Below are 27718 nucleotides of genomic sequence, written 5' to 3' on the forward strand. Positions count from 1 at the left end.
TTCACCAGATTTCACTAACATGACAGATGAGGACTTTGAGGAGTACTGTCGCAATAGGTACGGTGATGTTTACACCCCTCCTACTAGTTTTACTACCACATTCGGACCGGTTGGTGAGGTTGGCCACCTCTCCGATCGTGGAGGACATACAGCATTCGGAACGTCTGGCAATCCATCTTCATCATCTCCGCCAGGTCCATTGTTAGGTTTGTACAATTCTTTTGTGTTACATGAATCAAAATCCTCGCCTATTTCTTCTTTTGAGATACAGGATCCGGATGGCTTGGCTTTGCGTATCTGAACTTCAATAGAGGGGGCTCACAAAGTAGACGAAATTCAGGTACATCTACAGCTTCTGTTTCATTTGAGCATATTACACACACTTCTCACTTTCCTCCCATCCCACCCTCTTCTATATCACACCTTGATCATCTCTCATCATCTTTCCAAAATCTTGGATTATACTCTACATCTACATTACACACCCTAGGGGTTGGATCTACCATCTTCGTTCCTAGCACATTTTCCTTCTCCACCCCATTCTCTACCTCTTTGCACCATGGTACTTTGTTAGGGGGAATGCCACCCTTTAACACAGTGCCTCTAACCTTTCAGCAAATGAGCACACCTATCACTCCTGGGTCGACTGTGATGGGCATCCCCCTCACTATCCCCAGCTTCACATCTCCCATGATCACTCATATGTAGGGGTTTCCATCCTCAGCTTATGGTGCGTCTTCACACTCTCCTTGGGTTACACCTACACAGGGATTCCCATCTTCTACTCCCCGTGTTCCCATTCCACCTCCTTGGGTTCCTCATGTGGCTACCATGCCTATGGCTAGTCAGCCCATCCCTACCTATGGATCCACCTTGCACACTACCTGCATGCCTGGTGGGCACTCTGGGGCCCATTCCCAAGTGTATTCCACTCCCCCATTCTACCCCCACTACACTTTTTCACACTATCCATCTCCGAGCACTACCATTCCTGTTGCAACAGCCAAGAATGCCTTGACGGATAAGACACGTTTTAACGGGTCAAATTTCACTACTTGGTCGAATTTCATGCAACAAGTGCTTGAGTCTCAGGGTCTTTGGGACCTCGTCATTGGTCTAGAGCCTATGCCGGACCCTCAACTAGCTCACCCTGACTATATCCGTCAATGGAGATTCCGCAATGCTATAGCCAATGTTGAGCTAATGCAGGGATTGCTTCCTAAGTTTCACTCTCAGTTGCAGCACTTCCCGCTCGCGTCAGAGCGTTGGAGTCACCTTCTCGACCGCTATGCGGCTCGTGATCGTACTCGGCACATCAATCTCGACTTTGAGCTTCAAGAGTTTTCTCTTAAGGAAGGGGATGACCTGAAAGTCAAGCTGGATGACTATAGGCGATTACTTGTCGAGTTCGCCACTATTGGCTCTCCAAAGTTAGATGACGATCAGGTTACATTCTTCATGAATAAGTTGCCTGCAAAATACTTCAATTTCATTCAACACATCATCTCCCAACCTCAATTGCCAAACTTCTACAAGTTTGAGTGCCAGTTCTTGCGTTACGCAAGGCTGCATGATCAAGTCCACAAGAAATTCTTATCACAGCCTTATTCAGAGCAGAGGGGGTTGGTTGCTTCTTCTTTAGGAGGAAAAACCACCAGTGGCAAGAACTCGCTAGATACGAAGGCAAGCCAATCAAAGGGTGACTGCTCTTCCTCTGATGGAACCAAAGAATCAAGACCTATCTGGTAGCAACTCCCTAAGAAAAACCGGTTTTGCACACATTGGCAGAGAGCAGGCCATGTGGACGAGGAGTGTCGCTCCAAGACCCAAGGTCTTCTACCTAAAAAGCCTTAGCAGACTGCTGCGACTCCACAGTCCAGTGGGGCTACGCCTTCCGCTCTTGCTTCATCTGCTCCTTTAGCACCCGTTGTTGTTGGTGCTGGACATGTGGCTCGAGTATAGCCTGAGCAGTCCATCTCTTTCACTACCCCTGAGAGACTGGTTGATTGGTCTGCAGGTTCCGATCCCGTTGCACTTCATGCATCTATCTCACCTTCCTTCCCACCTCGTCAGGCGTTCCCTTGGCAGAGCCCTACTACTGGACGTACGCGATGGTGGCCACCTTCTTAGACTAGCATGTCTCTAGGTTCTTTCGGATACCCTAGGTCAGTCTACCATTCATTTTTCGCACTCTTACAGTCGGGCCCATAGGATTTGTCTTTACATTTTAAGTCTTCCGCTGCATTTACTCACACACACATACACATTTGCATCCTTGCACTTGTTCCTTCAGTTAGCTTTTCATTTTAGTTTGTTTCGTTTTTGGAGCATCTCACTACTGACCTCTGTGATTGCAGACTTTGATCTCCTTTGCAGGTTTTGTTTTCAGTGTAGGGCTAACATGCAGGTTTGCCTAGTCCTACTTGGGTTGCAGACTTGGGATGTGCGCCGTTCCTTCATGGTTTTATCATCCTTAGAGTTTTGCTTTTCTACCAGCATGGAGGCTTCCTCTCCCGAGGCGGATCGTGCAGCATCTCTCTTGATGCTATAATGGCGGTGCCTTCTACCTAGCTCTTCTAGCTGGGATGCTTCCTCCTTCTCTTCATTCCTTATGGTTCTCGGCACCACACGAAGACCGACATAAGGCTTTTTCTTTCTTGGATATCTATATCCAGGTTAAGAGAGGGTTCCTATCCTTCTTGGTATTCTACAAGCTTCAGCACTTTGTCTTCGACATTTGCTTCTCCCCCCTATTGTATATTACCCTTTGCATTGTATGATTTCATCATCTTTGTACTAGGGCGCTTGGGCAAGTGAACAATTTTTCCATGAGGGACACTGTTCAAGTGGCACCTATTGCATGAGCATTCTTCAGCATGTAGCATACTTTGCATCTCATTGTGCAGAGCACTACTTGAGCAGATCCTAAGCTGTTTTTACCGGCGGCTATTGTTACTACACCAACATCCTTCTTCATCACATGGATACCTCATCACCTATTTTTCCTCGTCATCGACACCCTGAGTGGATGGGTTAGCTTGTACTGTTTTGTGATGTATTGGGTATATCCTCCCTACTTCTGTCTTCTGGGTCACTATTACTCAATCGGCCGCATCCCATAAAATTTACCACACTTATTTTTAAAAAAAAAAACACACAAAGTTTAATATGGTTCCATCTGCCTTTGTAGGACTCGGTAGGCCACTAGGCAGCCGACGTGCACCCTTTGTTCGATGCCCTGCCCTCTCTGGGGTGACTACTTGGATTCCCTTGGTAAGATAACTATCGCCTTTGTAGTCTTGGTAGGCCACTGGGCAGTCGACGTGCACCCTTTATCCGATGCCTTGGCTGCTTTGGGGTGGAACGCCTTGGGGTACATAAACATCACCATGGCTGGCCTAACCTTTCGGCTTAGTTTTGGGCATGAGAGGGGGTATTGAGCTAAAATATGCATTACTAGTGCTGATTAGCCTCTTAAACAGCCCCAAAACACACTAAAAATGCTCTTTTAGAGTAAAACTCTAAAACGGGGAGTGGTTTGAGAGAGTTTAGTGGAAACCCTAAAACGGGGAGCGGTAGTGGAAACCCTAAAACGGGGAGTGGTTCAAGAAAGTTTAGTGGAAACCCTAATTTTGGGCCGCCCTTCCACATCTATAAATAGATAGGCTGCCCCCATTCAGTCATTATCCTTGTTTGCAGGTTACATCAGCCCAACACCCTCTGCTGTTGTTGGCGCCGAGTTTCCAGCCTGCAACCCATCTCCATCTGCTATCCAGCCATCATTGACTACAGCCACATCATCTTCAGCCTGTCCATTGCTGTAGGCAAGATTGTCCACGTCCGACGAACAGGTCAACCCGTCCGACCCGTCCTCTGCGTTCGGTCCTGTTCGGACGTGTTTGGTCGTTTCTTTCGAGCCGTCCTCTGTCTCCCGTCCGACTGGGCCCCGCCGTTACCCATCCGGTCCACCGTCCGTTCCTTGCGGCCTGTCCAACTGCGCCCCGTCACCAGTGACCGTTACGCTTGGGCCTTGAGGCCAGTAAAGTTGTAAACGGTCACTTTTTTGACCGGTTTCAAGTGGCTAGGGCCCAAGTCCGTTTTTCTTTTCATTCTTACCTTTCTTTTCTTTTTTCTTTCTTACGTTTCTTTTCTTTCTTACCCTTTTCCTTTCTTTTCTTTCTTTTCTTTCTTAGCTTTCTTTTCTTTCTTTCTTTCTCATAAAGACTCAATAGAAAAGATTAAAGATTCTCTCTCTCTCTCTCTCTCTCTCTCTCTCTCTCTCTTGTCACTGCCTATCTGCCATCACTGCCTCGTCCGTTCGTTCTCTTGTCTCGTCACTACCCCGTCCGTCCGTCACTTGCCCTGTTTGTCCGTCACTTACCCCGTCCGTCACTGCCCGGTTTGTTCGTCACTTGCCTCGTCTGTGGAAAATAGTGGCAACTGGTCTCTCTCTCTCTCTCTCTCTCCGCCATCGCCCTACTCACTTGCTTCCGCCATCACGCCATCGACGCCCACTTGGACCAACCGCTCGTCCGAGTCCCCAAACCTCTCGTCCGAATCCCCAACACTTCCCGTCCAAGTCCACTCACAATCGGACGCCCTCTCATTCGACTCGGACACTGCCACGTGGACTAAACCCCCTTGTTCGAGTCCCCACAATCAGACGTCCCTCGTCCGAGTCCCCACCCTCGTTCGAATCGGACACTGCCCCGAACATCGCTCATTCGAGTCCCCCCACAATCGGATGCCCCCTCTCCATGTGACCACGCTCCTCGTCCGAGTCGACAACTGGACCATACCGTCCGAGTCGCCGGACCATGCACGCCAGCCCGTCCCTACCATCACCCTCCCTGCTCTTTCGCAAGAGCAGTCGCAATCTCTCCTCTCTTCGTAGCAGCCACCCCCCTCTCCCCCGCCCTGCTACAGGCCTTCCTCACGCCCCGGACTCGGCACCCATATCACACCACCGCCACTAGCCTTGTCAATACCTAACTTTTCTGCCACCTCCCACCACCGCTCATCATGCATCCGCCACCACAATGAGGCCAGATGCACACATCCCCTGAGCAAGCCCAGGAACCGTGAGGAAGGGATGGGCTCGAGCAAGACATTCTCGTCACCAGGCAACCGCACAAGAGGGGAGAAAAATGAGAAATACTCAGAGATTTGGAGCAACATTGACAAGGTGACAGACTACCACACAAGGAAAGGCATGGAGGCCCTCTGAGATGTATGCAAGGCGCATGACCAAGACATCAGCAACATCAAGGAAATCATGGCAGCAATGTGCGCGGAAACTGCACACCAAATCAAGGAGGAAATAAGCACGAAAGTGCAAGAATGGAAGAACGAAATCTACGCCGAGATCACATCACACTTCACCTCCTGGAAGGTGGACATTGAAACGTCCCTCCAGGAGAGAAACAGGGTGATCGAAGAACTGAGGCACGAGCTCGATGAATATAGAAACCAACTAGACGTACTCAAGAAGGAGGAAGGAGAAATCACCGAAACAACGCCTACCAAGGTGCAAACCGAGATCAATGAGCTGAAGACACAAGTAACAAAGGAGCTCAACACATGGGCGAATATAGTGAAACAAGCACAAGCCGAAGTGGTCGAGAACTCCAAATGGATTGAGGTAGCCAAGAAGTCACCAACAAAGGAGGAGTTTGTGAATGCAGCACTAGAGGAGGAGAAAAGGAGAAAGCTTAGAGCGCTCCACATCCGGGTGGTTGGATGGAAGGAAGGGGATAGCCCCCTGGCAGACGCCAAGGAGATATGTGAAAAGCTGGGAGTAGAGGACCCTCAAATAGTGGAGAATGCATGGCACGTAGGGAAAGACCTCACCAAGGGAAGGCCTCTTATCCTCAAATTTGCCAACTTAGAATCCAGACGAGCCTTTCTCTCTAAAAGGACAACTCAAATGGGAAAAAGTCTACTTGGAGGATGACCTCACACCCGCATAGGTGGCACACCGTAAAGAATGCATGCCACAGATCCTGGAGGCTCTCAACGCGGGAAAATGGGTAGTATGTAGAGATGGTCGTGTCATCATCACAGATAAATGCCAATGACGGGGCGCGGCCTATGAGACCCACCTGAGGTTTGCAGTGTGGGACTGTAACGGAGCTATGAAAACAGATGCAGGATTATTCCAGGAGACCTTCACCGGCAAGGACATCGTCCTCTACACAGAAACCCACCAAAGCCCAGACACCTACTTACCAGAAGTGAGGGGATATAGATGGGAGACGGCATACCGCCCTAGAGCCCGAACAGGAGGGACCCGAGGGTTCGGAGGGGTGGCTATGTTGTACAGGGAGGAGTTACAGCCCATGATGCAAGTCATGCGGAAAGATGAGGAAGCCCGGTTCATGTGGATCTGGATACACACAGATCGCCCCCGAGACATATACATGGCGGTGTGCTATTTCCCACCAACACACTCCCTATACGCATCACCGAAGGGCGAGTCACCATACCTACCATTGTACGAGGATATCATGCACTACTCCAGGTTGGGGGATGTCATGTTGGCCGGAGATTTCAAGGCACGCATAGTAGAGAGGCAGACCCCCTTTTTTGAGAGCGAAGACCACATGTACAAAGAGATCGCACCAGAGGAGATAGGACTCAACCGGGCATCACAGGACACAACTGAATGCACCGAATATGGTGAACACCTACTATTGGCGTTAGGGAGGGCACACGGACTAGCCATCCTCAACGGTCTCGACAGATGGCCCGGGTCGGATGCCCTCACATGCTTCCCACACAAGTACGCGGCCAATTGCATCGGACGGGGGGCACATGGAGCACCCACACAGAAACTGGGAGCAAGCACAGTGGACTATATCCTTGGCCCTCTATCACTTATCCCCGACATCCAGTCCTTTAAAATATCACCTTGTCCACTCGCAGTGGTTGCCGACCATGCCTATGTGCAATTTGACATAACCTGCAGGTATGACCTAACCCCCCCCAGCAAGCAACCCCCCAAGATTCCCCAGGTACCACTTTACTAGGCTAACTGCGAGTGCATACTCCAACCATCTCTACTGGAGCTTGCAGGAAATGGACCCCCACGCACCCCTGGAGGAGGTCACAGCACAGTTGGCAGGCACACTACACACCTCGGCTGCTGAATACTTCCCCCACACATCCCCCCACTCCACCCCTCCGAACAAGAATGTCCCACAGAATAGCTGGTACGAAGCAGAGTGTAGGGAAACCCGGCTCCGTCTTCAACAGGACGAAGCACGGGGAGTACACACGCATAAACAGGCACGCTTGATCTTTCGTCACCTAGTGCGATGGAAGAAACGAGCCTACCTCTCCAAAGTGGAACACGAATTCTACCAGCTATTCTTAGGACAGGACAACAAAGAGGCATGGAAGGCGTTTCAGGAACCCCGAGCCCAGACGCCCATCACCTCCCCGGACCCTTGGCACGCATATGCAACCTCACTATACCAAGTACCCAAGCAGCCCCAGCTACCCCGGCCCCCAGGGAGCAGACCAGGATCATCCACATTCTTCAGCACGGGGCAGGTTCGGGACGCCATTGATAAGACTCCAAAATGGCCGTGCCCAAGACCACGAAGGCTTGGTAGCAGAGCATTTGACCCATGCCAGAGACATACTGGCACCTCTCCTAGCACACATGTTCAACAGAGCCCTATGCGAAGGCTTCCCTGCCAGCTGGTCAACCAACACCATAATACCTATCCTGAAGGCCGGAGACCCCATGGTTCCCACGAACTACCGAACAGTCATGGTTGGCCATGTACTAGCCAAGCTCTATGGATCCATACTGGACCACGAGTTGAGCAAGTGGCCAGAGCAACACCAACATCGGGCGGCAGGACAAGCAGGGTTTAGGAGGGGGTTCTGCACCCTTGACCATATCCTCACACTGAGAGCCATCATAGAGGAGGGCAGAGCACATGGAAGACGGGTGTACTACTGCTTCGTAGACTTCCGCAAGGCCTAACACAGTCCCACGAGCGAGGCTCACGCAGGGACTATAGGAATTGGAGGTCCCAACCGAAATGTGATGGGGGATACTGGCACTATACGAATCGGTAACGGGCCGAGTTGGGGCACCAGGAGGGTGTCAAAGGAGATAACCAGCACCATCGGAGTCAAGCAGGGGTACCCACTCTCACCCATCCTATTTGGCCTCTACATTGATGAGATCTCAGAGTACATAGATAGATTGGGCGAGGAGGGATCGAGCCTGGGAGGGACACTGATACCCATCTTATTATATGCGGACGACATAGTCCTCATCTCTAGCACACCCGAAGGGCTACAGCGCCAACTGGACACACTACAGGCCTTCTGCCAAGACAAAGACCTAACTGTGAACCTGGGGAAAACCAAGGTCATGGTGTTCAACACGTCAGCCCAATGGCTCCGATGGTCGGTACCCCTCTTCACATATGGCGGAGAGACCGTAGACGTGGTCCAAAGATACGTCTATCTGGGGATTACATTCTCTGGACCGAGATTTACCCTGAGAAAAGTAGCAGAAGATAGACTAACCCGAGGCTATGCAGCCCTTGGGTCAATGGAGAACCAATATGCCTGTATATAGTTCCAGGAACCCCGGACAAAGCTCTGGCTTTGTGACACCTTGGTCACACCAGCCCTCCTGTACAGGGCTCCCATATGGGGGTCTAGTCTCTACCACACGCGGAGGGCCCCACAGGATCAGCCACTGCTTAAGGAGTAGGCCACCTATGAGCGATAGGAGTAGATGGAGAGACCCTTAATACTTATGATCTCACGGATGATCCGAAGCAAGCCCTTCGTACCACACGAGATCATCCGCGCAGAGCTGGGGGCACTGCCCCTCGTGGCTGAGGCCCTCTTCCAGACCGTGACCTTCTTGCACCGAATATGGGACCTGCCCCGGCACCGGTACCCCAAACTCGCCCTGGAGTCATCCAAACAGCTAGCAACACAAGGGGACACTGAGTGCTGGTATGCCCGAACAGAGACCTGGCTACGGCTCCATGGCCTGCACATGGACTACCTTCCCCCACTACAATACAGCGTAGACTGCCAACACCTGGAGCTCAGCCGAGAGGAGGTGAATCGCATCATCAGAATGGATATCATCCAGACAGACACAGCTAGGACATGGGTGACCCCCATGTTGGAACTAGGAACCAAGAAGGCTTTCTACCGAGAGCACTTCCTGCACATCTCCCCGGATGGCTTCATCACCCGCCCAAGCTACATGGACACACACCTGTCTCACGGGGTCAGAAGTACCATTGGACAGATCCGCACGTCCTCACACCAACTACGGGTCGAAATTGGCAGATATGAGGCCAACCCCCTCCCCCCAGAAGACCGAATCTGTCAGCTCTGCCATCTCGAGCTAGAGACAGAGGAACACTATATCTGTAGATGCCCAATGTACTACGAAATCCGGGGACGCTTTCACTGCCTATTCAGCGAAGGATTCGGACCACTCTCCAAGGTGATGGAATTTAAGGACCAGAGATGCTTGGGGCTCTTTTTACTGGAAATACGACGCCACAGAGACCACCTCCTACTAACCATGGAGCAAAGACAAGGAGCCACCAACCAACGCACCTCCCCACCACCGAGCTCCCACCAGCCCAACCGGCCTCCCGACCTTGGGGGACCACCTTAGAAATAGCCATAGTAAGAGGCAAAGCCCGGCGCCCACGCCCCGCCAGCCCCTGTCCCCGCAAAAGACACATGTCGAAGATACGAGGGATACTACGCTGCCATCGGAGGACCCTGCCCCGCCGCTTTAGTCTCTCCATGTTAGACTGACCCATGCTCCACGAGCAGTTCCACACCGCACTGGAAGTACCTCTAGATTGTATCTAGTCTAGATATCATTTTGTACCTACTCAATTTAGTTCAACATACCATAAATGTTAGCTTCACTGGGACTTTTGAAATCTCCCAGACATTTTGTATGCAACATTTTGGTCTCATAGGCCAACTTGGCCTGTTGTAGACGTTAATATAACTTTCTTTCTTTCTTTCTTTCTCTCTCTTTCTCCCCCCCCGGGCCAATCCTAAACTCCAAAGCACTCTTTCTTTCTATAAAATCTCCCCTCCCCCACCATCTCATTCATCCTTTGAAGTTCTCCACCCCTCCTACTCCTTTCAAGCTCTCCATCCTTCCTACTCTGTCAAGCTCTCTCCTTGAGTCCTCCCTTAACCTCTCAACCCTTCCAAGTTTCAATCTCCTCCTTCATCAAGCTATAGCCTCTCTCTACTCCCTCAAGCTCTCTACTTCAAGCTCTCTACTCTTTCCGCTCCTTTCTTTTACACCCTCCACCTGTGACCCTCAAGGCTCTCTCTATATATCATCAATGGTATCCCCTCTCCATGAGGCTTTTCGCTTGCATTGTGCCTACTTCGAACGAGTGAAGGAGAAATCCAACACTTGCAAGTGGCAATGCAAATATTGCCCAAAGCTCCAAATCTCATCTGTCACTCGTTTTCTCATCTACCTTTGCAAATTAGGAGGAGAAGCCACACCATGTTCCGGTATTCCCGATGATGTCTATGAAGATTGTCGTCGGAAATACTTGCCATTGGAGCGACGCAAAGGCCTTTCAAGGGCAAGTGAGGAGGTGATCTCTCCCGATCATGAGGTCTCAGATGCGGAAGACGATACCTCTCCAACTGTCTCAGTTTCCTCCGTTGGAGGGGCCTCTTCTATCCCATCTAGAAAAAGCCATTCAAATGGTGCATCTATGCCCAAGAGACAAGCTACTCTTGTTCAAGCAATGGGGCAAGTTTCCGGTCCTCTCTCCTTTCTCAAGGAGAGGCAAAGGCAAGCGGAAATAGAGATTGCACGCACCATAATTGAGTGCAATCTCTCTTTCCATATTCTCAAAGTGGATCGATGGAAGCGGATGGTGAAAGCCATTGCCGCCGTTGGTCCATGCGAGGGATGGTACGGTATCACGTACAATGACATGCGTACCAAGAAACTCGATGAGGAGAGAGAGGATTGATAAGTCCCTTGAGCCTGTGCGTGCTAGTTGGGCGAAGTATAGATGCTCTATCCTATCCGATGGATGGAGTGATGCAAAAAAAAGGGGGATCATCAACATCCTCGTCTCTTGCCCACTTGGCACATGCTTCCTACGAGCGGTGGATACAGGCACAAGGGGAAGGAGAACCGCGGGCTCGTTCATGTATCGACATATACGGCAAACCATCATTGAGGTAATGCTTCTAAATCCATTATTTTGTAATCTCTTCTTTTAACCTCCCAAATTTATTCTAATTTCATTGTGTATAATCTTGTAGGTTGGGCCACAAAATGTGGTGCAAGTTGTCATGGACAACGCCTCGAATTGTGCATCTATGGGGCAGAAAGTTGAGGCCGAGTTTCCGTTCATAGTATGGACACCATGCGCTACACATTGTCTAGATCTTCTTATGGAAGATATAGATAAGTTGAAGTAGGTGGCGAGGATTGTCAACGATGCTTGTATAATCGTTGGCTTTGTCAACTCCAAGGTCCGAGTTCTTGCGATATATCGCTCATACTCGGACTTGGAGCTGAAGAAGCCCTCGAAGACTCGGTTTGCGGCCATGTGGCTTCTCCTCAAGTGTCTCTATGACGTTCGCAACAAGCTACAAAAAACAATTGTGTCAAATGAGTTTAAGGAATGGCTTGAAGGGGAGTCCACATCAAGCCAAGTGGAAGCAAAGGCCATTCAAAGGCTTTGCTTAAAGGAGGAATTTTGGATGGATATGAGGGGCATTATCATTGCCGTTACTCCCATCTACAAGGTGCTTCGCATGACAGACATGGAGAGGACTACTATTAGCCTCCTCTATCATCTTATGGTGGATGCGATGGAGGAGATACAATCATCGACCATCTTGGATGGGGAGGCCTCTTCTTCATGGTATTGTTTTTATTTTTATTTATTTTTAATGATTCATGCTTCTTTTTAGTTTTAGAATCTATATTTCATACTGTCTCACACTTTCTTTTCAAATTTCACCTCTCAATCTCCCTCTAAATCTATATCATCTTACACCTACTGTAGTGATATCTTGGATACCACCCCTAAAAGAGATGACATTCTCTTTTTGACAAAGAAAAGATTGGAGTGGATGAAGCGACCCATACATGGGTTTGCGGCACTCTTACATCTTGCCTTAAAAAAACCCTCTCTCTTTATGGATGCCAATGTTCTTGCCGATCGTGATGCCTTTCTTCCAAAGGCTTTGGCGGAAGAGCACCATGGTGCCTTTCTCCAGGAGCTCATTAATTATAGCGATCAAAGGGGCATCACTTTCGCATCTACCATTTGTTGAAAGTGGGAATCGTTGGTGAAGCCCCTTTTTTGATGGGAGTCATTTGGCTATCAATTGCCTCACCTCTAAAGAGTGGCCTTATGCATTCTTGCACATGTTTTACAACTTAGAACTTGCAAACTTAAAGTTTAAACTTACTTTTTCTTCACATGGTTTAGGATTGTTCGTCAGGTGCATGTGAGAGGAATTGGTCCGTCTATTCCCTCGTGCACACCAAAATTCGTAACAAGCTTAGCACACGACAATTGGAGCGACTAATTTATTGTCGCTCCAATTTAGGTATGCTACGCAATATGCATGAGATGTCTATGGCAAGACATGTATTATATATCTAATTTTTATACTTTTTAGTTCATAACTTTATTCATAGATTATAAAATATATTTTAAGAATTTTCACTTGTTTAATCTAAGTTCTTCATTTTTTAAATGTATAGATAAACGTGGATTCACTCAAGCTCTTTGCTAGTACACTTAAAAGTGTGACTCGCGAGAGAGACTTGGAGGAGGAGCAAATCTTTAGGGAGCTTTACTTGGAGCTCGAGGAGATAGACCGGCGGGTCTCTCGCTCTCGTGCACGGCGTGTTCATGTTGTTATTCACACTCGCGCCGGTAGCAATGGAACTTTGGCTTCGACATCGACATCGGCTGTCCGTGATGCTTGTCGGGCCCTTAGATTCTACATGAGGTATGGGAATGGCTCGAGAAGTACTCCTAGTTCGGCCCAGGAGGACATGCCTATCACTGTCTCTCACCTAGAGCTTAGAGAGCCCGAGTATGATGACGAGGGCAATGCCATTAGTGAGGGTGATTTTGTTGAGGAGGGTGATGGCTCCTCAAGCGGTGATGAGGATGCTTCCACCTTCGATGCGGAGAGTGATATGAGCACCTAGAGTAATCATGTATCTTAATTCTGATTGAGCCATGGATGATGGCTTTTATCTCGATCCAATTTTGTACACTTTTTGTATGAGATTGCATATCTGGCTCATAATAAAGTTGTTGGTTTCATTATTCATTTTACATAGTACACTCTCGAGTCTTGTTTCAACTCTCTTGTGCACTTTTGGCTTGAATCTCCAAGTTTATGTTTTAACTTGTAAGCCCAAACATTAAGCATAGACTTATATGTATTTTTTATTTCATCGAACGTAGGTCCAAGATTTATTAGTCCGATTAGTACCGTACTACCATCGGACTTGTTAAGCCATTGAAAGATGAAGCAAAATTCTAGAGGAATACAGTCCGATACTCAAAGGGCACGAGATCCTTCCTCCCAGCCTTGCCTAGTTCTTGCTAGCAACTTTCATCGTAATCCGATTGCCAGCCGTCACTTGTTGGTGAGTCCTACTATTCTTAGACTCTCTTTAAATCTAGGCTTCCCTAAACCCCGTTCGGGCGCCCAAGGCCCCCGGACGGTCATCCCTCGTGCTTGTTTCCCATAATTTACCTTATTAATATAACATTTTCTTCCCCTTAAGAATCGGTTTCGTCCTCGAAAACGATACTTGGAAGGTCTAACTGTAAATTGGGAAACCTTTTTCTTAGGGTACTTACTCGCTCCCATGTTGAGCTTTCTTCTGAGCAATCTTTCTACTTAACCAAACATTCTTGATAAATAGTATTCCTTGTTTGTCTGTTACGAACATTTAATATTCTTTCTGGTTCATGTGGATTAGATTGGTCATTTAATAGCTCCTCAATATTATCATTTAAGATTAGATTATCCAAATCACCCAGCTTCTTCCTTAACTTACTTACATGAAAAACTGGATGTATTTTACTAGCAGCAGGTAGTTGGAGCTTGTAAGCCAGTTCTTCCACCTTTTTAAGTATTGTGAAAGGACCACAATACCTGGGTGAAAGCTTTGGACATTGTCGTGTTTTCATGGTTTTGATTTGTTCAGGCACCTTAAGATAGACCAATTCTCCTTCTTCAAAGGAGATGTCTCTTCGGTGAGGATCTGCATATGCTCTAGCTTGATTTTAAGCTTTTTTAATATTTTCTTGAGCAAATTTTAACATATTATTCATATCCTTCAAAAAATCCTTGGCTGCCTGAACCTTTTCCTTATGCAGTAGGACTGCATAAGGAGCTCTGGGCTGAAATCCATACATTAACATAAATGGACTATATCCAGTGGAAGAGTGGTTGGCACTATTATATGCAAACTCTGCTATCGGTAGATACTCTTCCCAATTAGTTTGCCTTTTACTTACATATGCCCTAAGCATATCTTCAAGGATTTGGTTAACCCTTTGAGTTTGCCCATCAGTTTGCGGGTGATCCGCCGTACTCATGCTAAGTTTAGTATCCAATTTCCTAAATACTGCACGCCAAAATTGACTATCAAATTTTCTATCCCGATCAGAAACTATATTTGCAGGAAGGCCATACAATCGGTATATGTTCTCTACGAACAATCTAGCCAATTCTGGTGTTTTAACATCAGTTGAAGTTGGAATGAACCTAGCCATTTTGGTTAACCTATCCACAATCACCCACACAGAGTTGTGCCCCCTCTGTGTTCTGGGTAATGCAACAATAAAATCCATGGAGATACTCTCCAATTTTCCTGAAGGAATCTCTAGTGGATGGAGAAGTCCTCCCATTTTCAATCTTTCAGCTTTATTAACCTGGCATTTATTACATTTGACCACATAGTCAAGGACGTCCTTATTCATTCCAGGCCAATAGAACTGCCTTTTAATAAGACTATAAGTCGTATTAACTCCTGGATGTCCCGCGCTAGGGGTATCATGACACTCAATGAGTATCTGGCGCCTAATTTCTGTATCTTTCAAGACACATACCCTACCCTTGTAGAGTAAATAACCATTATCAATGGTAAAATTCTTCCACTTGAATCCGGTTTGAGCAACCCCTGATGCTCCATTTCCTTGTTGAACATCTTCAGATATTCCTTCCTCAGTAGAAGCACTTTCATTTGGATCCCCTTTTCTTATTGCTTCCCATATATTGGAATATGCCGGATCAACCTGGCATTTCCCTTTTTAAGATTCAAGCAAAGTCAGAAGTGAACTGAGTAAAACTCAATTTATTTATGATGGGCATTCTACTGAGTGCATCAGCTACTATATTATACTTTCCTTTTCTATATCTTATCTCATAGTCGAACTCTTGGAGGAGTTCGGCCCATCTGGCTTTACGCCCGTGTAAATCTGGTTGATCATTAAGCCACTTAATGCTTTCATGATCCGATAAAATCAAAAGTTTGGCACCGTACAAATACTGTCTCCATTTCTTCATTGCATGTATTATTGCATACAGCTCCCTCTCATAAACAGAATAATTCTGTTTTGCACGGTCTAATTTCTTGCTTTCAAAAGCAACTGGTCGACCTTCTTGTAATAAGACTGCGCCTATTGCCTTATCACTGGCATCGGCTTCAACCACAAATGGTTTATTGGGATCGACAATTAATAATACTGGAGCTGTAGTAATAGCTACCTTAAGTTTTTGAAAACTTTCATTTTGGTCTGTTCCCCAATTAAAGCTCTTTCCTTTCCCTTTAAGTTGGTCTGTCATTGGAACAGCTATTTTGGCATAATCTCGAATGAATCTACGATAAAATCGAGATAAATCTAGGAAGATCTGCAAATCTTCCAGGTTCCTTGGAGATGGCCATTCAATAATTGCCCTCACTTTTTCTGGATCCATCTTGATTCCCTCTTTCGAGATAATATGTCCCAAATATTTAACCTCTTTTGCGAAAAATTCACATTTAGTTTTCTTCACATGAAGGGAATGTGTTCTTAACAGTTGGAATACCAATTGTAAGTGTTCTAAATGTTCTTCTTTTGATTTACTAAAGATCAAGATATCATCCAAGAAGACTACTACAAAATGTCCTAGATAGGGCCGTAAGACACTATTCATCAGCTTCATAAAGGTAGCTGGTGCATTAGTGAGGCCAAAAGGCATCACCAAAAAATCATAATGCCCGTATCTAGTACGAAATGCTGTCTTAGGAACATCTTGTGCCTTAATTCTTACTTGGTGATAGCCTGATCTTAAATCTATCTTTGTGAAGAATTTTGCCCCTTGTAATTGATCAAAAAGATCTTCCATTCTAGGCATAGGAAATTTATTCTTCACCGTTATTTTATTAAGTGCTCTATAATCAACACAAAGTCGCATAGAACCATCTTTTTTCTTTACTAATAAAATTAGCGAAGCCCAAGGTGAATTACTGGGTTGTATAAACCCTTTATCAAGGTAATCCTTAATTTGTCTTTTAACTTCTTGGTGTTGTATTTCACTTAACTTATAAGGTGGTTTAGAAATAGGGTGAGTATTCTTATTTGTGTCAATTGGGTGATTTATATCACCCCTATCTGGTGGAAGGCCACTTGGTAAATCAGAAGGAAACACATCTTTAAAGTCATCTAACAAACTACTTAATTCATTATTTACATTCAACTCACAAACATAAGAAAATTGTTGTTTAATATTACAGAAAGTAAAAGTATTTTGTACAGGAAGAGACCATAACATATATACCTCACAAGCTTCCTTCTTTATCAGCTTCTGAACCTCAGTGGAACACAACAAATGATTATCAAATACTTCATGTTCACCTTGAATGACAAAAGTCTTACCATCCCTTTCAAATTCCAGTGTATTATGATGATAACTATATTTTAAGGATGGTTCCAATCCCCATAGCCACTCCCTCCCTAGAGCAATATCGGCTCTTTCCATGTTCATAATTTGGAAATCAAGTTTATCTTTATATCCTTGAATCTCAATTTCCAAATTGGATACCATTGTATCCCATATTTTATTATAATGACCTTGCATCATACGAACAACATATTGATGCCCACTCTTTTGTTGGGGAAGTTTTAATTTTTTGACAAGTGCTTAATTTATAAAATTATGTGTAGCAGAGTCATCAATCATGACTCTAACCCTCTTTCCAGCTATCAATCCATACACTAACTAAATCATGTGGGCCAAAGGTAGGCTGCCACATAGAAGTTGACATACAACACTTGTGTTGTACATCCATGTGCAAGACCTCTAAAGGTTTATACCTTTCATGCTCCTTGAATTCTAAGATCTACACTACATGGATTTGTTTTTCTTTTCCCTTGCCCTTGTCCTTATATTTTCCTTTGTCTTCCCCCTTTTTCCTTTGAGGGCAATTCCAAGCAGCATGGTTAGGGGATAGGCAATTGAAACACAACTTTTTTTTTTTGGCCTTATCAAAGTCGTATGGACTTAACTTTGGCCTTACATATTGTTTCTTTTCAAAAGGTTGTTTTTTACCCTTTAAAAATGGCATTTTCCTTTTAAATTTACCCACAAATTTTGAGGTTTCCAATTCCTTAGACTTGGGCTTCGTATCAGTGAGACTAGTGAGTGTACTTGGATGTATACTATCTTCATTGATTAATGCAAATTTAATTGCCTCTTCCAGTGTCTTAGGTAAACTCATTTTTACTTCCTTTTTATAGGCTTTATCTAGTCCCCTAATGAATCCTCTTGTCTTTTGAAATTCATCTATTCCTTCCAATTTGAGTATTATCTCACGATATTCCTCCAAATATGTCAGCAGGGGTCTTCCCTTTTGTCTGACATAATCCCAATCTTCCCAATTTCTTTCCATTTCATTTTTAGGAAGGAATTCTTTCAAAAAGACGGATTCAAATTGAGCCCAAGTTTCAGGTATTTTATTTGTCTCCTTTAAAGTTCGCCACCATTTATACGCTTTGGGCCCCAAAGTTAAACTAGTCTCCAGTGCTTGGAGATGTGGTGGAGTATTTGTAAGTTTATGTAAATCTTCCCATTTTTGGAGAAAATTAAAGATTGTATCTTTATTTCTATCTTTTTCCTCCCCGTGAAACTAAGGGGGTTTCATATCTTTTAGAACTGGATCATCCCTCAACTTGTGGTGGAGTTCCTTAGGATCTCGCATAGTCACATCTAAATCTTTCGATGAAGATGGGATATCCGAGGTTTCTATCTTATTTTTATCCCTTTCTAATAATAAAGTTAATTGAGATTTTATTTCAGTGAGTGTTTGAGTTAAAAATTCCATTTGAACCCCCTGAGCCTGCACACGAGGAGTAAGATCATCAAATTGTTCTCGTGTAGCAAAGAATTCTTCCCACTGTTCTTCTTGCATCTCCGTTTCATGGGGATCTACCATAGGGTGGTCCCCTGAACTAGAACCTTCCATTACTCCCTCTTTCCCTTTTTCTGCCATTAATACACTGGAATTGGAAAGCAAAGATAAGAAATTTGCATACAAAGTAAAGTACTTCCATGGTTATAATGACAGGGCAACTGTTGTTGGTTTTATTAATAAGCCCGAAGAGTAAGGAACAATTTTTGTCTTCCCGGACTAAACCGGTCACGCTGGAAATGAAGTTCTTTGGCAGAAACGGAACAATCACGTGAACCACTAGTATATCTTCTATGTATAAAATGGGTCCGACTGACTTCAATCAGCTGGTAACGAATTTAGCTCCTGGCTTTAGTCGGGTGGAGACGAATTTGCTGTAAAATTGCTCTTCGAAGACAGCCGTGTGACGTGTAGGATTTGAAATACCATCTCATGCTTTACGTTACGACTCACAGCAGTCGCCTCACGCTTTTCGTCTCCCTGCTGCGTGTCACACTTTTCGTGACGTCACACGACCATGGCTTACAACTTCCTCCGGCAACTTTAAACGACTGACGGATGACGTGCCCGTCAAATCGCCTGGCCTTTGCGCTTAATCACCTGACCCTCGAAAACGTCTGGAAAAGACTTCGTGAATAACTAGCAAGATCAGGATCTGACGACTCTAGCAAGATGCGATGGCGGCTCTGATACCAATGTTAAGCCAATGAAGGATGAAGCAAAATTCTAGAGGAATACAGTCTGACACTCAAAGGGCACGAGATCTTTTTTTTCTTCCCAACCTTGCCTAGTTATTGCTAGTAACTTTCATCGTAATCCGATTGCCAGCCGTCACTTGTTGGTGAGTCCTACTATTCCTGGACTCTCTTTAATTCTAGGCTCCCCTAAACCCCGTTCGGGCGCCCAAGGCCCCCGGACAGTAATCCCTCGTGCCTGTTTCCTGTAATTTACCTTATTAATATAACAGGAGTGTACTTATCGGACGCCATCGGATGTGACAACCTTGGCTGTAGGCGACAGCTCTCAGTTGCTGGTGATTGCTCCAAATTGTCCCAGATTGCTGTTCAGCCTGCTGTCCATCATCCCTCCAGGGTCAGCCAGCCTGCATTTTCAGCATTGCAGGCCCTAACACTCTCAAACACTGTTTCAGCCTGCTGTTTACAACAGACTGTGCACAGTTTTCAGCCCCTGATCGGTGGTACACTGCTGCGTTTACTAGTTTTGAGCCTCCAGACTGCTCCGTTTTGGTGACCAGCCTGCTGCCATTCACTATTCAACACTCCACTCCGACTGGTGGTCACAGACTTGGGATCCGTCTTTGGTGGACGTTACACTTCGACATTGCTCTACCCTTGAGCACACTGTACACTCTTACATTCATGTTTGCGTTTGAGTTTTGAAGTTTGCGTTTAGGGTTTGAGTTTTACCCTTTGTGTCTGTGTCTGTGTCTTTGTGTTTCTTTCGTGGTCGTACACTCTGTGTGTCCTCAGTGCAAACCCTAGCACTCTTCTTAACAACCACTAATCATGGTGGTCTTCTGCATGAAGCACCATGCCCTGCTGGCCTTGGAGTCCATGGCATTGGATCCACTGCTATATTTGGCGTCCTCCTGGCATGTGAATTTCCCATAGAAGTGGCTATGCGGTCAAGTAACTCCTACCTTTTCTCAATTGATACATTGGTTCAAAAACGCACCTCTTTCTCCTCCTCATGTAGAAGATGGGCTCTCACTTTATCAGCCCCACTAGTGCAAGCATAAGAGCAAAGTTTTCATTTCCAAGGGCAAGCCCCTCCACCTCTCAATGGCACCCCTGTATCTACCTCATCCCACCATGACCAAGTAGTGCTTCGACTTCGTCCAGTTGTTGATGAAGTACCTACTGAGGATGATGAAGATCCCATAGATGTCAATACTGCCATCTATATAGAAGTGATAAATAATTAGTAAACTTCAATGAAATTACAGAAATTTGCAGCCAAAATTTCAACATCCATGTGTCAAAGTTCAATGAAATTACAGAAATTTCAACCAAAGTTGAAAGTTCAATGAAATTGCAGAAATTTCAGCCAAAATTTCAACACGAGTGTCGAGAATCAAGATTCCTCGGACCTCACCTAATTGCGGAACGGGAGTTAGGCCAAGCAGGCAAGAGAGGTGGGCCGCATGCGAGGTAGATGGGAAAGGCGAGAGAGGCAAGCGGGAGCAGGCAGGGCCTAGGCAAGGTAGATGTGGCAGGTGGAGCAGACGAGTGAAGCGGGAGCAAGCAGGCAACAGGCAGAGCAATGGGAGAGAGGCAAGGAGATGTGGGAGTAGGCGGGCGATAAGCGGGAGAAGTGGCACAAGCGGGGAGAAGCGGCACAGGCGGGCGAGAGGTGGACGGGAGCAGGCGCGGAAGTAGACTACGGGCAACAGGTGGGAGTAGTGGGCGATAGAGGTGGATGATCCGTTTAAAAATAAATAAAAATTTGTTGCTGGAACTGCCGTTCCAAACAGGGAATGACCCTGGAACGGGAGGGAACAGCCAGGGAACGGGACAAGGAATGTTTTGCTAGTGTTTCCTAGGCTCGTACCTCCCAGAATGCATTAATCCATTCCTATGTACTGGAACGGGCGTTCCCTGTCTCTATGCATGGTTGCAACTCATCCAGACATTGCTCATGCAGTGGAAGTTGTTAGTAGATTCATGTCTAATCCTGGCAAACCACATTGGGAAGCGGTAGAATGTATCTTTAGATACTTAAAAAGGTACATAAGTCAACTGTATATGCTATGGAAAGGGTACATTACAACTGTAGGGATTTTGTGATTCAGACATAGCAAGAGATCTTGACACTAGAAAGTCTACTAGTGGGTCTGTCATTCCTTTGGCTAGTGGAGCTATTTCATAGTGTTCGAGGTTGCAGAAAATTGTAGCAGTGAGGCTGAATATATTTCAGCCAGAGAAGCTTCTAAAGAAGCTATTTGGCTTGGCTGTTTGGTCAAGAATTTTGGTCTCTCTTCACGTACTCCAGTGCTTGGTTGTGATAGCTAGTGTAGTATGTTCGGCTAAAAATTCCATGTTTCATGCACGTACCAAACACATAGATGTTCAGTAGCATTTTATTCGACAAGTCTTGGATGATGGCCTTGTCACATTGACTAAGGTCAAAAATCAAGATAACCCTGTAGATGTTCTCACTAAAAGCCTTGCAAAGGCTCAGTACAAGCATTGCATTCGAGTAGTGGGAGTTGGATAGTTTAAAGGCACCACTTCGGCCCTTTAAGTGGGAGGTTGTTGGGTGTAAAGCCCCTTTGGGTGTAAACTCCCATTTACCACGTGTGTATAAACTTACGGGGTGTGAACATACCCTTTACTTGTACCCTAACATATAAATACATTTTTATTATGTATATAGTGCAACATACTCGTACACTCTAACTCTGATTCTCTCAACTCTCAGCTCTGTCATTGCTCATTCCAATCTCGCATTCAGTCAGCACTCTAGCTCAACATACACAGTGCAACATATCATTGAGATGGAGGGTAGCACCATGGGTCTCCTTTAATGAGGAATGCCCTTAAACAAGTAACTCTTTATTTTGCAAATCAATATTACATACATGATGTGAATAACCATTCTTGAATTGATATTTCACATGTTTGTTCAATGTTGACATCTTTAGGATTGCTCAAATTATAGTTGTGTGGGAGAGGTGATCGAATTGCTTTTATAGAACAATTCATGCAATGGCCTATGTCTTGTATCCTCTTTGGCGAGATAATGAGCAGATGTGAGTGTAGAGCTAGAGGAGGGATTCATGGAGTATATCACAAAGGTGACAAGTGTTGATGTGTCCATACTTCAAAGGATTAATGATGATATCCTAACATTCCATAATGAGAGCTTGCATTGTGGTAGAGAGATTGCAAAGTTAAGAGAGGCTCAACTTCAGCTAGTCTCATGGTGGATAAAGTATGAAAATCATGTGCCCACATTGGTATCTTGCAACCCCAAGAATCCTTTATTATATATAATGTCATCTATGTAATTTATTATCATTGCATAGTTTGATTCTTATGGCTGCGTTTGTGTTTCTATTTGCATGATGATTTATAGAAACAAATTGCTATATGAGTGTTCTCACAAGACTATAGCTATGCCCTTGTGAGAGAAACTAGAATACTTGGGTCCTTTTCCATACAAAGAAAAGGAATAAGCTTACCATTGCTGAGTTAGAGAGGTTGGACTTTTAGTCATTGCAACCTCCAATTGCTTGGGAGAAACACCATTCATCTCGAGCCAGCATAGGGGATTATATTTATATTTTTCTAATAGCTTATAGTCTTTGACTCTTGAATACCAAATTTAAAGATGAAAGATTTTTTTGCTATATGTCAAGCAAAACATAGGTAAATATTGATAAGATTAACATAGAGAAGGTGAAACTCATTCCAAACATCACACTAGAGAAGCATGATATACACACCATGCTCGACAAGGAGACGATTGCCCTAAGCTATACCATGAATATGCTTTTCTAACACAATCAATTAATCATGTTTATTTCAAGATGGTTGAGGATAAGAGATGGATGATTGAGGAAGTGAATAAATTTTGGACTTCTAAGGATAGTAAAGTGGTGTAATTGGTTGCTTCAATGGTGGAGGTCTAAGTTTTTATACTAGGGGAAGGTTTTTATATGGATGGTTTTGATTTGGGTTCTACCCACAACGCATATGCTACACTCTCATAAGATCTTTTGTGGTAGATGTATCTTCTATACTACATGTGAGCAAACTCTTGCTTATATTTTTATTTCTTGCTAAGTTGCAAGATAGGTTTGGGGTTTCGCTTCCAGAGTATGGACTTCAGTGACATGTCAATGTACGATCATTCATTCTTGGGTTTGGGTCCATGGCCACTTTACAGCCAAAGCATGCTCACGTTTTTCATTTTTTGTGGATTGGTCTTTGGCTTTGGTGGAGACACAATGGATTTATTTTTGTTTCAGCCTTAGATATTCGTGGTCATGTGCGGACTGGGCCATGTTAAAAAATGTTTAATAGTAGCAAGTTAGTTCCATGGTTTTTGTTGGATACCATCTGCACCACCTCAGTTGCACTTGCTTCATGATCCCCTTCTTTTGTTATTGTAGCCCTTGGTTTTTTGTAGCCTTTTGGCTCCATGTGTTTTTTTGGTACTTGTCTTGGAGTTTGCTTGGTTGGCCCAAAGGCCCTTCATAAATATTTCAATTCATTAATTCAAACTTCTTCACACACACACACACACGGAGAGAGAGAGAGAGAGAGAGAGAGAGAGAGGTTGTGTGAGCAATCAATAGAAATGGAATGTGCATGCTTTGAAACACACCTCGCAAGCACTTCACCTAGCTACGGGTCAATTCCCTTGGTTTGCACACACTACATTTCGGTCTCAAATGGGGAGCCTTTGTAGGACATTGCTTCAAAATTGGGTCACTTTATAGTAGAATGTTTTGAAGCTAAAGAGGGGACAACACAAGCAAATGAGGTTCCCGTTGTTCAATAGGATGGTACTGCTATGCATATAGATGCTCAGCTTGCAGAGGGAAATCAGGGCAAAGGACACACGGGATGCCCTATGTACTTATGTGCGCCGTAAGGACAGGTCTTTGTCCCAAGGTGGAGGCGGTGCACCTTCAAGCTTCAAGGCAACATCTATTCCTAAGGCCCGAAAAGACTCATTACATGTGCCCCCTAAGTGTTTAAAGCTAGTAAGGTCATTACTCCATGGGACCATAGATACATGCACAATAGCATAGTTGATGTGGATAAGCCCACAACCTCAAAAGCACATGGTAATGGGACAAATGCTTGCTCTTTGCAGGCAGGTTTTCTAGATGAGGATGTTCTAGCTCTTTTGGCAAATAAAGCTGTAGAGAGGCGGCTGCAACCCTATCCTTGATCCCCTATCTCATCATGAAAATCACCACATGATATGTTTGAGGCATTTGTTCATGTGGCAAGCAACATGCTATGTGGCAAGCCTTAACACTCTAATGCCTTGGATGTTTTGTGTACGAGGGAGCCAATTCTGGTGTTTTGCTAATTGTCAAAGAGAAATTTCAATTGGTAGTGATCGAGAGGGATGTATTTGGTAGATTTATAGTTGTGGAAATCATGCATGAAGGGGAAATGTTATGGCTGGTGGGTCTCTATGCTCCCAATGATGTGCATGGTCGTAGCAACTCATGGCGAGAGTTGACAGCATGTCTCTCTGTTGAAAGGCTTGGATTCATCGTGGGAGATTTTAATGTGTGAGTGGACCCATCGCATTCAACTTCAAGACATGGACTCATGGATGGCCTAGCATGCCAAGACTAGAATGCCTTCACTTCGGTAGCTTTGAAACAAGATCTTTGGTCTTGGCTATCTCCCCTAGACCATGGCTACACTTTTCATTCGGCACAATGCCTAGAAACTTGGAGCTGCTTGGATCGGCTCTACAATATGCATGATGATTCCTTTTTACCGAAGGTTTTGGAAATCAGGGTATTGCAAGGCTATGTTCTCTCTGATCACTTCTCCATAGTATTTGAGATGCATATGCATCTAGTGGGTCCTTTTCGAGCCCTTTTGAGTAAGCTCTCGTTGTGTGTCAACTCCTTCCTTTGTCATGAGATATTTGATGACTATATGCAATAGTTGCCACATTAATTTCTATTGAATCTTCCATCCTAGGAGGCAGGTTTCCTTGATCAGTTGATATGCAATGTGCAAACAGTCATAGGGCATATATGGAATACATCAAGCCACCCTATGCAGGCGAAGGTTGCAAGCTGCCAAGCAACTCTGGCTCTGACACATTCTATTTTGATGGATTCACCACGTGATCTCCTTTTTCTTTCCATTCCCACAAGGTTGGCACAACTTGTTAATACTTTTCAAAAGAGATCATACTAGTAGGCCAAACTTGCTACACTATCAAAGGGTTTGCAAGATAATAATTGTCAGTCGCATAAGTTATATTGCGGCCTTCATGCCTCCTTTGCTAGAGAGAATGTGGTCCGTGTGAGCAATTCCAATAGTAAAATGATCATAGATCCGAGGAATTGTGCGAATGCCAAATGTGCAGAACCTATTTCATGGACTTGCTTGGTTTGTAATCCTCTGTTTCTCATGCAATCGGTGCGGCTCATTCATTATTTTGTGATCTAGTTAAAGATCAAGTTACATTAGAGGTTGCCAACATTTTGGATATGGACATTACACAAGATGAGGTCATGGATGTCCTCTTGTACTTGCCTAAAGACAAGAGCCTGGGGTGGGATGGTATCACCAATGAGTTTTTGGAGACATATGCCACTCACTTGGCTGCACCTTTGATAGCTTTATACGAGCGAATTTGAACAACCAGACACATGTCGACCTCTTGGAAGGAGGGTTTGATTAAATTGATTCCTAGAGTGCCATCCGCTAAGCAGCATTGGTGACCAATCTTCTTGATGGGGTCTATGTATAAGATTTTTACCAAAGTCCTAGTTAACAGACTTCATAAATATCTTCTGGATATTATTCGACTTGCCCAGTATGGATTTATCAAAGGACGCAATATCCTGCATAAAATTTTGAATGTCCAAATGGGAATAGATTATGCTCAATACACGAAGTAAGATATGGTGCTCATTTAGTTGGACTTGGAAAAATCCTTCAATCATTTGGTGCTGATGCTCTTCTACTTGTTAGTAGGGTTATGCCCTTCAGATTGGCTCGACGCTACTTTCATGTCCCCCGAGGCTACTACAATTTGTGGAATGCCATCTCCACCTATTTACGGGCCATGCAGCCTCTCCCCTCTTTGGACCAAGAGGCCCCTTGGCAGGATTGGTAGACTCCTTTTGGGTCGTGCTTCTGCGAATCAAATATATCATTTGCTTATTTGTGATAAGGATTGGCTTGTCCAGAAAGGCAATACCACCCGGGGTCTCTAGAAAGGCCAAGTGTGGTGGAAATCTGTGGTGATGAGCAATTCATTGATCTGCTAAACTGTAGTGCTACTGATCATGTGTTCAAAATTGAAACTATAAATCGTAGAAGAACTCCAATATTGGATTGTTTTACCTCCCTCAATCCAACTTTATGGCCAAATTCCTCTTAGAGAAAAAACACAAAATCTCCCCAGTTCATGTTGTTTGCATAATGTGGTTGGCCCTTCACCCTAGTAGTTGACCCTGTTTGTGGGCTGATGTGGGATCATCTTGGTCTAAGTTAGACCCACATTATGTGTTATTAGTAGTGTATGAAAAAGCATGGCCTCCTGATTCTGTCTAACCCTGACCTAAATGCTAGTTATTTCTTGTTCAATATTTCATTGATGTTTGGGTTACTGTCCTTGCAGCTATTAGAATTCCCTTGGCAATTCTTGCAGCAGAATTTGATAAAATAACACCTCCAGACCTTACCAAACAATTCGAAGAAGTTTTGAGAACAAAGGAGGTATTGCAGAAGCTTTGATCAAAGATGAACTCGTGCAAGATTCTGGCTACAAGTTACCTCATTTGCATTTTGGATTTGCAGGTGGAAAGTTTTGTGCATATATATCCAGGTGTTGCCCATGGCTGGACTATCCGTTATGACATCAATGATGAGAAAGCTGTTGAAAGAGCTGAGGAGGCACATCATAAAATCCTTGAATGGTTTGGGAAGTTCTTGCATTAGCTTACAGGAGTGGCTCCTGTATATATGGAGGCATCAATGCAGCACTTGCTCTTCCCTTGTCCTGAGCATACAAGATCTAACTCAGCATGGTGATTTCTTGAAATTGCCTGTGGATAATATGAATGGTAAGATGGTAATATAATGTCATGTAAAGCTTCTTAATGAAGTACGCAATGCATAGAAAGGTTCTTAGTTAAGTATGCAATACATGTCATGTGAGATCATGTGTGTTATTAGGATTCAGGAGGCAATAGAAGCATGCATGACTTAGCATGTCAAAGGAAGTGAGACTATGTAAGCTTTAGGAGTCCAAGGAAGAGTAAATGTATTAATACTATGGAAAATGGTAGACACCATGTTAGCATGTCGATGAGTCGATTGTGGCCTAGCAAACATAGAAAGTGTTATAAATTATGATAAAAGTGTTATTAGAACAAAGGTGTATAAAGAATTAGAAACAAAATCAAGAGTAGTAATTATACAAAGGTTGATTTCATATGCTTGGGTTGAGAGGAAAATTAGTGCTTGAAATTTTAGTCTAGCA

General features: G+C 44.8%; 2 protein-coding genes and 1 pseudogene across 2 annotated transcripts in view; all 3 read left to right on the forward strand.

Annotated features, from left to right (window-relative positions):
* Positions 1–9814, forward strand: part of LOC148021861 (uncharacterized) — a 35191-nt gene extending 25377 nt beyond the window's left edge. Inside the window, exons 2-5 of the mRNA XM_087698063.1 lie at positions 4245–4284; positions 4895–4919; positions 9144–9582; positions 9751–9814. Coding sequence (XP_087554189.1) covers positions 4245–4284; positions 4895–4919; positions 9144–9582; positions 9751–9814 — 568 coding nt within the window. The remainder of the gene's footprint in view (positions 1–4244; positions 4285–4894; positions 4920–9143; positions 9583–9750) is intronic.
* Positions 1–27371, forward strand: part of LOC148021859 (endo-1,3;1,4-beta-D-glucanase-like) — a 171665-nt gene extending 144294 nt beyond the window's left edge. The window contains exons 6-7 of the mRNA XM_087697384.1: positions 26855–26952; positions 27034–27371. Coding sequence (XP_087553510.1) covers positions 26855–26952; positions 27034–27174 — 239 coding nt within the window. The 3' untranslated portion in view covers positions 27175–27371. The remainder of the gene's footprint in view (positions 1–26854; positions 26953–27033) is intronic.
* On the forward strand, positions 10371–13234 carry LOC148021862 (uncharacterized; annotated as a pseudogene).
* Positions 27372–27718: the final 347 nt, after the last annotated feature.

This window comes from Lygodium microphyllum, chromosome 17 (genome assembly GCF_053477565.2).
Source record: "Lygodium microphyllum isolate KBCC chromosome 17, Lygodium_microphyllum_v1.1.10, whole genome shotgun sequence".
Taxonomy (NCBI): domain Eukaryota; kingdom Viridiplantae; phylum Streptophyta; class Polypodiopsida; order Schizaeales; family Lygodiaceae; genus Lygodium; species Lygodium microphyllum.